The 12,622-nt window shown below is 40.8% G+C and overlaps 1 protein-coding gene across 2 annotated transcripts in view; it reads left to right on the forward strand.

The window, feature by feature from the left end:
- Positions 1–12,622, forward strand: part of dars1 (aspartyl-tRNA synthetase 1) — a 28,078-nt gene that overhangs the window by 4,149 nt on the left and 11,307 nt on the right. For both annotated transcript variants that reach the window (XR_007885235.1, XM_051403878.1), the window contains exons 3-8: positions 1,558–1,587; positions 1,926–1,983; positions 4,126–4,218; positions 5,441–5,543; positions 10,005–10,107; positions 10,841–10,921. Coding sequence is in view for 1 of the 2 variants with exons in the window: in XM_051403878.1 (XP_051259838.1) it covers positions 1,558–1,587; positions 1,926–1,983; positions 4,126–4,218; positions 5,441–5,543; positions 10,005–10,107; positions 10,841–10,921 (468 nt within the window). In the remaining variant the exon portion in view is untranslated. The remainder of the gene's footprint in view (positions 1–1,557; positions 1,588–1,925; positions 1,984–4,125; positions 4,219–5,440; positions 5,544–10,004; positions 10,108–10,840; positions 10,922–12,622) is intronic.

Raw genomic sequence — 12,622 nt, forward strand, 5'->3', positions numbered from 1 at the left:
TTTTGTGTCCCACAAACATATCTGAAGTTACAGCATTGCTTGGTTTTGGATATTTAAGAGCTTTTATAAACTTTGGGGAGTTTTTCTGTCCAGATACTGATGCCCATACCCAAAATCAGGGTATTCTATGATACTGTGTACAAATCTGATACCAGTGCATTCTTTTCCCTGATTGTGAAGTCTGTGCAACACTCCCCCGCTCCATGAAACTCACTAAAACAATGCGTATGGAACTGTAAAACAAAACATCTGAACATGTGTCCACAGGACAGTGTCAGCTCAAACGTACGATTCCACAGCTCAACTAACCACTGTCTTTTTTTTCTGCTCACAAACTAAAAGTCGCCATCTAACCTAACATTAATTAGTGCTTTCACAGTGTTTCTTTTACTCCAGTTGCTAAATGTTCGTTATTCAAGATTAACTGGCCTACCATGGTTCTCACATTAAATATATTAATATATGATGATGATTGACAGAAATTAGCTTTAAGTATCAAGATTAGCTCGCGTTATCTCAGTGTTTAATGTGGATTGGTAACATTAGCCTGATACCTAATTCGCTTGAGTCTGCAATGTGTAAATCCCTTAAAGCAAAAAGTGTAGAATAATAATCTGAGAATATAAACGAGGAAGTCTGTATCCATTGTTAGAAAATGTGTCATCTAGCTCGACACTAGCTTATCCAAGACTGAATCGACACCCTGGGCATCAGTGGGTCATGTTTCCATTGGCTTTTATATAGGCCAAAGTTCTTCCGGCTAATTTCATCCAGTCAGCATGCTTCATGGAAGAAGCTGGTGTGTCACTCTTTAATACCCTGGCTATTGCAGCCTGTATCATAGTGGCGTTGTAAGCAGTGCCCAGGAGAAGACCCGGAAGCTGAGCTGAATGTTTATTGAGTGAGTGTTAGCTGTGTTATTTGCCGTTTTTGCGCCGACACTTGTCACCTCAGTGGCTCCGGTATAAGTCTGTTGCTTCGTGGCTATAGCAGGTCTATATTCAGTTGATCATAGGCTGGAATATCATCCATCATGTGACTGGATTATCATATCAAGGATGGGTGATTCCAATTCACTCTGGTGCCACCAGTCATTTCCATACACCAATATCAATTTGCATAGAAAATGAAATTGTAACTTTGCCCAGACTCGATCTCATCGCACTCTGGAAGTCATTTGCCTAGCAGTCAGCGCAGAGATAAAGAATCTGTCCACTTACGCTGTTTCTATTACAAAGCAATATCTCCTACTGCCATTACTCATTGTCTATGATGTGTTAGAGCAATGTGTTAGAAGAGCTGTGTATTCTAGGGATCTGAGGCTTAGCTCCAGGACTGAGCTATGATTTATTAATTTTATTCAAATCCCTGATAGCACAAGATGAAAACACAATTTACATGACTTGTAGTAAAACGTTTTAAGTTGCTCCATTTTGAAGTTGAATGTTTTTTTTGAACATTTTTTTATGTTTGAATTTAATAGATAGTCCTCGTGTTGTTATTTCCTGGCTATTTGCAATGCCCTTTTAAAACCCCCGTCGTCTCTCTGTGTTTCAGGCTGCCGAACAACAAAGCACAGAAGAAGATGTAAGTATCCCCTAGAGATCATAGCACACATCCTTCAGTCCCCTGCCTTCTTGTCTGACTTTGAGTCTGCCTCTGCTTTCACACTTTTGCAACGGTTTATGTGCAAATACCTGACAATTTCTTCCTAAGATCGTGATAAGCCTCATTATCTGTGGTGTCTGTCTGCAATCTCAGATGTAGTAGACAGACTGACGCTTATGAAATCAGAACGGTAGAGTTACTTTTGAGAACAATAGAGAGTTGATGTGCATACGCTAAAAGCAGTGTGATGTTTTATTTAGCTGTTTTATGAAATGACTGATGTCGATTGCTAAGATGCCATGCTGTTATTCTTTCAGGACTTTGCCAAGGACCGATACGGTGTGTCGGCTATGGTCCAGTCCCAACAGAAACTGGGTTAGTATGAAAGCTACCTCTTTGATTTATCAGCCAACCAATCACCCTCTCATTGCTGAAAACAGATAAAAGATCAGCAATGGAACAAATTACAAAGGGACAACACCTTTGCTTTGATGTTTGGGCTTTTGCGATAACCACAATAATGAAGTGCCACGCTATTGACAAGCCAACGGCAGAGCTGGCGCTGTCACAACTGCACGTGAAGTCTCATCACATCATGTTCAGTATTTTTTAGGACAGAACAGCGTCCCAGAGTGGCTAGTCTGAAGAGACTCAACACAGCTATTCACTAAGTCACAGCCCAGGATTACATCACCACACAGAAGAAAGTCACCTAGCCGCCACCTCACTCCCTCTGGAAAAACTCCGGTAGAAAACGCCGACCGGTTCGCTAATTATCCCAATTTGCCATAGCTGTGCAGCTCGCCAGTGTTTCATTTTAATGAGTGACCCTGTTAACTGGCGACTTTCAGGCAAATATGTTATTAACTAACTGTTAACAGGGTCACAGACACAGGAGGCAGGAGGAAGGAGAGTGCAGGTGATTAGTACAAGCAGACACTGAGATGAAAAATTATCCCGTTGTACCTCTCACAGAGTAATTTGCGAGAAACAGAAAAATGGCGTATACTGCAATAATACTGCATACCACACTGTTGATCCACCCTAAATGACCACAGGGAAAATTCCTTCACTCTGACAGCTTTACCTTGATGTTACCATGATTGTAATGACCATATAGACCAATTTCTCTGTCACATGTGGTGATATTTGGTGTTTTAAGAGTAGCTGATTATAGTGTCATTTGGTATAATTAACATGTTTGTTTGCCTGTGTCTTTTCCTTAATGAATACACTAGAAGATTTTGTTTCTGTGCCTGCTGTCAATGTTGCCGCTCTTTTTCAAACATGTCTGCACAATGTCAGCATAGTCTTTTAAGGATATGCACTTCAGTAGTGTGAAAAACAAATTCAAAGAATAAAAAGACACGACTTCCTTTCGTATGAACAAACTTTTTGTTCTTATATTATTTCCAGGTACCAGTGTTGAGTCTTTTTATCTTTTTTTCTCGTCTATGCGCTGCATTTTTCTCAATTTCCTGTCAGTTACCAGAAGTGGAAGTTTCCCCTCCGAAAATCATGTTTTTCTTATTTTAATTTGTTTGCCTCTCTTAGCTAGGATATTAGTTCATTTGAAGTCCAGATCAGCATCAGATGTTTGACCTTGCACTTATTGATCAAACCATGGGTCAGTCCCATATTGGTTAAGTATGCATGTTTGGGTACAAAGGGTTAAACTGCACATTTCTCCTTAACCTCCATTCTTGTAGTGAGGAAATTAACACAATGAAAAAAACATCTGCCATCCTGAAATGGAGAACGTGCAGCAACTCTCAAATAATATGTTTTGATACAAGATGACATCCTGATCCAGAACTTCTCAGGTTACATTAGTCTGGCTGTCGAAAGTTACAGATGGCACGGTTGCAAATGATAACGATCACAAAAAATGTTTTTGGTTTCTTCTCTCGTCACGATCGCAGCAGTGATAATTGCAGTAACTAATAGTGTGCGATAACTCGTGGAGGAACGAGACAGCAGGCAGACCTGTCGAGGTCGTCCATCTGTCTGGATGCTCTTTCAGCTCCAGTGGTAGCAAACAAAGTGGGGCCTCCCTCACCTGCATGCCAAACCAAGCTATTGGGACGGGATGGGAGGGGGGGACGGGGTGTGAGAGCTTTCATGTGGGTTGATGCCGAGTTCTCAGCCAAAAGGGCGGCTCTGTTTTCTCTGGTGTAGCCTCAGTGTCTGCTTCTTCTGCTCGCTGATAATGAGGAGAAAGCATGCCTCTGAGTGACACAGGTGAAACTAGAGTCAATTTGTCATATAGCCCACAGAGAATGGGTGAGTTGGACAGCTTTTCAGCAGGCCTCCTAGTGTGTCTTATTTATTAGGCACGTCTGTAATTTGAGCGTTTTATTGTGCTTATACCTACACATGCACAAGCAAGCTTATTCACTTTTCTTTCTGCCCTTGGGAGTTTGTGGGGGGGTGGGGGTGGAGTAGGGGAGAGGTGGTGAAAGAGAGACATAAAAAGTCCTTTGAAATAATACATTTGTTTGTGTGTGTGTGAGCCAGACAGGGCGTTGGTGCGCGTCCAAGACCTGAATCCTGAGAAAGCTGACCAGCTGATTTGGCTGCGTGCCCGAGTCCACACCAGCAGAGCCAAAGGTGAGATCACCCCCACATTATTTTTCACCTTTTTCAGCTCGGAGCGACTTTTCTTTTGTGCGAAAGACAAAAACAGCCGAGATTAGATGACCTCTGTGCTAATCCCTGGTGTACTATAGTGAAACATCCAAAACTTGTGCCCTTGGGCCAGTTCTCCACCTCACTCCCTTCTCTTCAACTAAACCAAACTGATACCAGATGCATTTGACTTGCTTTTAAATTTCCCATGACCTAGATGACTGACATCATTCTCTTCAGTCTGATCAACACTGAAGTCCAGAAACTGAAAAAGATCAGCTGTACCACCATATAGACAGGCTTTCTCTCATTTTCTATATCATATTCCTCTGTGGGATTGTGCAGACACTTGCAAAGCAGTTTTTTTTCCTTCTTTTTTTTTTTTTTTATCATTCCTTCCATGTTAAGGAGAGTTTGATAACCTGAGGGTGTTTTTTTCATATCATTGTCAGACTAGCATGTCGCTGCCAACTGGAAGCTCAGATAACCTCTATTAGTTGGATTCCAGCTACAGGCAGTCATGAAGTTGCCCTATTAGAATACAATGAACCTACTCAGCTTTGGCAGGTTATTACATCTCTGTATAAAACAACAGACCTTTTTGCTGCTGTGCTGAACTTTAATTACAAATAAACTCACGATGATTATCTTTTTTAGACATTTCCTTTCAAGATAACTTCCAGAGTCAAGAGTTACTTCCACCCCACTCATGTCTTCATTCTCTCTGCTCGCTGTAAGGATGTCCGTGTGAGCAGAATAACATCCTGATTTGCTCTGGGATGAGGTGCATCTGTTGGTGGGATTCTGGCGTTGCTATTATCCCCAACCACCCCCTCACCCCCCTTCACACAGGCAACAAACATCAAAGTAGCTGGGTGGTCCGACTGTCTACTGTCCTGGGTTTTAGTCAGCTAACTTGTTTACACTCTTCCTAGGTGTGTGTGTTTGTTAGGAAGGTAGCAATCACCCTTTCTCCACACAAGTGCTCTTCAAAGAGAAGGCTCCGTTCACAAATGTTTGGCACTTTACCTGTAGATGACAAGTAAGATCCTTACAGCTGAGTCACACGTAGACTTCTGACTGAACCAAAGGACATTGCGCCAGAGAGAGTGGCAAAAACCATTTAACGTCACACGCATGTTAACCGTGCATAAACAAGATCTTTACAGCACGGCTCTATCTATTGTTTTTGTTTTGTTTTCAGGGAAGCAATGCTTCTTGGTTCTGCGTCAACAGCAGTTCAACGTGCAGGCACTGGTCGCCGTGGGAGATCGTGCCAGCAAGCAGATGGTCAAGTTTGCCGCAAAGTGAGTACTGAGACTGCTCTTCCTGTCAGAGAGGGCTCAAACAATGGTGGGAAAATCCTGGGCCCAGTCCACCGAACCATTTTCACACATTCTGAGTGAGGTGGAGGGTATCAATCATTTTTCACTTGACAACAAAAGCTGACTATTAACATTGTGGGATACAGCAGTGCTTTAATGGAGCAGTTCCTGTCGAGATGGCAGATACAGCAACTTGAATCAGAGGAGAAAGAAATACTTAAGAGCCAAGCATCATTAGTCATGTTAGCAGCCAAACAGTAGCCCGCTGCTGGTAGGCGATGAATGAACACGACTATCTGCGGATATGCGCTTTATTAAAAGGGCTTAACGGGGGAGGGCTCATAATGATGCCAATTTAGGCTTACATTTGATGTTCACAAGGAGGGTCTTATGTGAAATAATTCAAAATTTGGGCTTTAAATCCACATAAAAAACATGTATGACATAATTCATGTAATTTACTAAAACCTACAGTGCATTCATCCAGTGTTGGGAACATTGTTTTCCAATAGTAAAACTGTTTAATTTAATATATTTGTATATGGGGAAGACCTGAATTATCATGAATTACTCAAATGGAAACTCCTTTAGATATTGCTAAATTAGTCAAAGGGCAACACCCACAACTGTAATCCGCCAGACCAAAATGGCAGTTATGACATTGTATAATAAACTTAAGCAATGCAGAGATTGCAGCTGCATTTAAAAAAAAAAAAAAAAAAAAAAAAAGCACCTCCTGTTAAGTAGCACCTATCATCGCTTTAAAGCTTCACAGAAAGCTGCGGTTAAGACTGAGTAACAAGTGAAGGCTGTTTCATCCTCCCAGAGAATGTTACCAAAAAAGTTGAAAGAGATTATTTTGATTAAAACATCTGTGTGTGACACTGCTTTGTCTGTGTCAAACATCAGTGCAGTGTATGTTAGGCCCTTTATTGTTCCAGACAAAGTAATAGTTGCAAAGCAGTCTGTACAGAATTTAAAAAATGGATATATTTGATAGCATCTACAACAAACAACAAAATAAATATTTCTATAATTCATGTAATACTTTGAGAAAACATTAGCATACATTCAGTACATCCAGACTTAATGAAGTAAATAATGAATGATGAGGTTTATGTACACACCTGCCTGAGTTATATGTAAACAAGTCGGAGCTACTAAATGTTTGATGAACACCCAAATGTGCATAAATTACCATTTTACACCCATTCATTATACTCATGTTTCATAAATGAGACCGTAGGAGCCTCTAGGTGGTTTGTTGCAGTATGTTGAGTTGTTTACAAGGAACTAAATCCAAACAAACAAGTACATTTTTCTAATGAGGACGAGGTCACTTCTGCTTAGACCCGAGTTTTGACCTTTGCTGAGCACCCTGACCCCAACTTTGTTGGAAGTGTCAGAATGCACTGACCGTGCCTCAGATCCTCTCAGTCACTCAGCTGAGCTGCTCCCAGCCATCATTTAAATTCAGCTTTAGTTTCTGTTCTCCTGCAGTGCTTTGTAGCTTCAGAAAGGGCATTAAACACGGGCGTAGAAAGGAACAGTGATTTCAAACAGCATGCTGTGTAATGTTGTATTGTAGAAAGGTTTTCTGTATGGATCTTGTGTTTAGGACATCACTTACATTTCACTACATTTTTGAAACTGTCAGATGATTTATTTTATGTGCAGCCGTTTCTCAACGTGATGCTGAAATGTTGTGGTCTGGCAGTTAGATGGTTGTGCAATACATTGGCACCTAAGAGCAGTGCAAGTGACAGTGATGACACACGGTTGCTAAGACAACATGATCTGACATCAAAACTCAAAAATACTCCATGCAGCGTAGCGATTTACCAAGTGAGTTTGTGAGCATTGCTGCTTGGATCAAAATGTTACATGCTTTTTGTATTTAAATCTTTAAGAACAGGTGGCACTATCAGTTCCTGTGGCTTCCTGGCCCACATCTAGTTTCACACACTTTAGTGCGATGATTGACAAGCTGAGTAAGACCCTGGATTACAACTTAATCCTCATAATCACGCCAAGGGCACTGATGACATTGCTGGGGAAGTCTCCTTTGACATATTGTATGTCCATGTTATCCTCCTCTCACTCACACTATTTAATTAAGTGATTTTCAGGCTCTGCAGCTTTTACTCAAATCAAGTACCCTTAGGATTGCCCAGTGTAAAGCAGAGGAGAACTCTGGCAACTGGAATAACAATAATCACGTCTGATTGTTGTGTACTGTGACGTTTGTTGGTTAATTTCAACACTGTATCACCTGATTCAGTCAGGGTGTCTTAAAAAGAATCGCTGATTTGGATAGCACATTTAAAATAATCATAGCATCCCGTGTGATTTGTGTGAGACTCTCACTTGTCAGTAAGAGTGACAGCAATGCCACGGCATAAAATATCAGCTGTAAGTAGTTTTAAAAGGGTTGATTTGCCCATGTTTCTCACTTATATCTATTCCTATCTGGTATGTAGCCAGAGGGATTCAGATTCATTTTTATGTGGAGATTTTGACTCCACTCCACAAAAATGCAGATCAATGAAATTCCATAACAGCTGCTCAATTTATTTAGAAATTACAGTTACAAAACTCAACTGCACTGTCTTTTTTTGGAAATAGTGTCTCCCTTTACACTGGCTGTAATAGGGACATTACACTTTAGCAGGTGTCCTTCATGAGACGCTGAGGAAATCATGTTGGTCTCAAGGATAATGTCTTGCAAGATCGTATGAGTTTGAGTGAAATCTCAGGTTTGGAGGGTATTATTTGGCACTGGTACTTGGTTTTGGCTTCAAGAACTGAAAGCATCAGGATTGGTGAAAACATCATCTATATGTAAGATCACCTTTTTTGAAATTGGGAAACTTTGTCTTTTCAGCGTATATAGTGATGTGTTAGCAACTGAAGTAATGGCCATATGTGTCTTTCATGGCCGGAGTACAAGTAAATTTTGGCTTCATCTCTGTCTCACAAATAACAGTCTAGTATCTCATAGTGGTAGCCATTCCAGTGGTATTGCACCCATGTTGAGCACCGATTGTGGGCAGGGTCACAGAACCCAGTCAATGTGTTGACCCATAAATGCCAAGAGCAAAACTTTGCTTTCACACTGATTCAACGCCCCAGGAACACAAGAGTCGTATTTTTCATCTCCATGTGATATTGTCAACTCTGAGTCTTGAGTTAATCAGTCGGTTTCCCTCAGTGTGGGCTGTCTGTGTTGCCGCCAGCCTCTGGGCCATGCAGCGGAAATTATTAATGCTGGGATTTATTTATCTAACTGATTTCCTACTAGAAGGGAAGGACTATGGTGGCAGCTGTCGAGGGGCTGAAGGGACCGCAGTACCCCAGTGTTCAGTCCCTCATTACTGCTTTTTAATGAGGAGGAGTGAAGGATTACAGCAGGTTTCGCATCTGCCCATGACAATCTGTGTTTTTCCTCATATCTCTGATGCTCTGGGTTTCACTGGGGAATCTGTAGGAAGACGGTGAATTGTTTTGAAAACCCATAGTGACAAAATTAAAACTGGGTTCCCCTCACATGCTGTAATTTACTTTCACTTTAGTGTATAATAGGGGAATTCTTACCCCCTGTTTCTGTTGTAGCCGTAGATCTGGGTACTTCCCACAAGCTCACAAAATGATATAAGCTGCAAACCCCTTTTGTTGAAACTCTACAATCAACAATCAATCATCCCTCTCTAACTCGCCTGCTTCTATTTATTTGCTTCCCCTCCTTTGTGAGTGTTATAAAACGATTAAGGGAATTTGAACTATGTGATTATGCACATTACTGTAATTTATCATTTCATCTGCCTTGAAATGAGCTAGTGCTGATTTAATACAGCAATCCCCCATTTGATAGACAGTTGGGTAGAGTAGAGCCTTTATACTTCTCAAAATCACAGTGTGATACCATAATGTGGTGATACAAATAATTTTAGGGTCTCAAGTGGGTAAAATTATGCTGTAATGGTGTGTTTTAGCTATTTCATAACAGACAGCCAAATTTGTCTAAAGGAAGATGTGTGGAAACATTTTCTACCCTGCTGCAACGTGTTGATTTGAGCCCTAATGAAAGTAGACAGAGGACAGAGAAAGGACAGTTTTGTTATGAAAGCCACAAAACCTTGTGGTCTCTGCACTTGGCCTTTTTCTCACACGTTAGCTCATAGTTGTATTTTAAGGATGTGTTCATTTAAATTAATTTGAAAGTGAAAAAAAAACCTTCTTGTTGTCACCCAACTCACAATCACCCACCCATAAACCACAATACCCCCCCTCCACATCACACTACGAAAAATAAAAACGCGTCTCTCCAGCATCAGTCACAGTTTGATGGAAATATTGTTCTCAGGCAGTTAGCCTCCCACACAGACAAGTTTGTTTTCTAAGCGTTATCGTTTTACACTCTCCCTCCCTACCGTTTTTCACCAGCATCACCAAGGAGAGCATCGTAGACGTGGAGGCGTTGGTGAGGAAAGTGGAGCAGAAGATCGAGAGCTGTTCCCAGCAGGACGTTGAGCTCCATATCGAGAGGGTGGGCAAACTTTTCACCAGCGCTCACACACAAGAGTTCTTCAAACACAGGAATGCAAACACATCGAATACGATGCTGCAGCTCCTTTTCATGCACATATCTAAATAAAAACACTCAAATTAACATTTGGCCGGTATGCACATATATGCACGTACCCAGACAATGGATCGTTCATGATTCATATTGTTCAAGCAGGTGAGCACACATCTCCTCACACAGGAACTACACGGGTGTCATGCAAGTATGTAAACACCCACACATCGTAAATGCACTCGGCATTCCAACTCTTCACTCAACACGGAACATGATCATTAGTTTGCTTATATGGTATAGTGTAGTAGTTGCACTTGATGTAGCAAATATATAACATTTGAGGGGTGAATAATAACAGGCTCACACAGTATAATGCAACCCAGTGCAACAGCACAAAGTATCTCTGAAAAAAAGGAGAGGAAACTCAACAACGTCAATGTGATACGAGATGTACAGCATTGTATTGTTCCCACCACCTGTACATGATTTGTTAGCAGCACAATAACACACTTACTTTTAACACTTAGTCACTCACAGACAGATGAAGTTCTAACAGATGAGGCTGTCACTGTCTTTCACTTTGACTTGTGAGGTCTCTGTGTGATCTGCAGGTACTTTCTACTGCCTGAACATCTAATGAAAACGTTGGTGGTTTGTCACCCTCAGAATTTTAATGCCCTTTGTTTCTATCGCCTCTCAGATTTTTGTCATCAGCCAGGCAGAACCTCGTCTCCCCCTGCAGTTGGAGGATGCTGTCAGGCCTGATGGAGAAGGGGAAGAGGTGAGGATGAATGTAGGGATGGATGAGAGGGCATGAGAAGGCATACTTCACCCAAGATCCTTCAATGCTATTTCCTCCTGTTAATGTGAAGTATTGGCTGACACCCAAGGCTGATCTTATTCAGTCTTGTCAATGAAGGAGAGCCCGACCGATATGGGATTTTTTTGAGACTGGTACCAATTTTAGAGGGGAAAAATGAATCAGTTTCTCATATGGCAGCTGATGGAGTGAAGATTTTAGCTGGAATGAAAACAGACAATTTCTATATGGATTGTGCAGCATTTCATCGATATGACTACGCAGCTGTACTCAGAAGGCTGCTTTATTTATCAAATAACTTGAATAATATTTTAACTAAATATTCTTTTACATGTTAAATAATAATATACCAGAAACAAACAGCTGCATATTGGATAGCACCGATATGATATGATACCGATATGTCTGCAATAGGCCAATATCTGCAGATAAATCGGTCAGACTCCAGGATGAAGCCTTCTTAAGGATCTACTATGTGTTATGTAAGAAAATCCAACCACCAACAATTTAGGGGACTTGGAATAACATGAACCTCCAATTGTCTTAAGGTGATACTTCTTACTGTCTGGTGAAAAGAGTCGGCGTGTAATGCCAATGTGACGGCTCAGGCTCAACTAGTAGACTCTGCTCCAGACTTTGCTTTTATTTGAAAAATTCTGACAACAACTTTTCAGTATGAGAAACACAAACTGACTGCGTGTGTGTTTGTGAGTGTGTGAATCCACTCTCTAAGGCTTATAACGTACATGGAAAGTTTTGCTCCGACTATACAACAGCATAAAAAAATATAAGCCTGGATTTATCAGTACTCTTGATGAAAACCAAAATTGTAGCATATCCATGCGTGAACTAACTTCGTCCTTCACAGAGCGAGGATGTTGGCAGTAAGGAGAATAGAAAATTGTGTTTTTTGGCAGACTCGAGGATTGGGTAATTAAACCAGGTTGAATTAAACAAGATCAAGAGCAGAATAGCTCGCACTGATAAACATCACATTCAGTGACTCGGCCCTCTCCATGCAAACTGGGATTTCATCACACAGTGTTTATAAGAGCCAGCAGCCAGGGTTTAGGGAGCCTTTTGGATTCCAATTAAGGAGATTTGTGTTTCGATGCTGAATCATTTGAGTGAATCGTGATTCATTTAAGAAGTGATTATTTTTCCCACCCACAGTTTAGGTGGTTATTACTGTTTATTAAATTTTGTAGCTTCTGTTTTTTGGGTTGTGAATCGCTGAACAGCAAGTCAGTTCAATACATGTGAGACTGGTTGGTGATTCAATTCAAAGCAAGAAATATTGTTTTATCTTTTGAATTCAGCTTTCTAAATTTGGAACCAGTATGTCATATTGAAAATTGTTTAACTTTTAAATAATAATAGATCTGTGAAAACAACTACTGTAGTGTTTTGCCAGACAAGTTGACAACACTAACACAAGTGGTTTGGAGAACCAGCTGCAGTTGCCGGTGGAAATGCTAGGTTGGATGTTTTTAGTGGTGTTCCTGCAGCACTTCAGTACAACTTTATGAAGTTTACAATAATGTTGCAAACTTTTCTATTAAGAGAGTACAGCAATTGCATCAACATAATTTGTAATGGATGAATGAATTGCCACATCTCGGCAACTACTATATGTCTGTAGCTGCGGACCCACCATATATT

The sequence above is a fragment of the Dicentrarchus labrax genome, unplaced genomic scaffold, assembly GCF_905237075.1.
Source record: "Dicentrarchus labrax unplaced genomic scaffold, dlabrax2021, whole genome shotgun sequence".
In the NCBI taxonomy this organism is placed as follows: Eukaryota; Metazoa; Chordata; class Actinopteri; family Moronidae; genus Dicentrarchus; species Dicentrarchus labrax.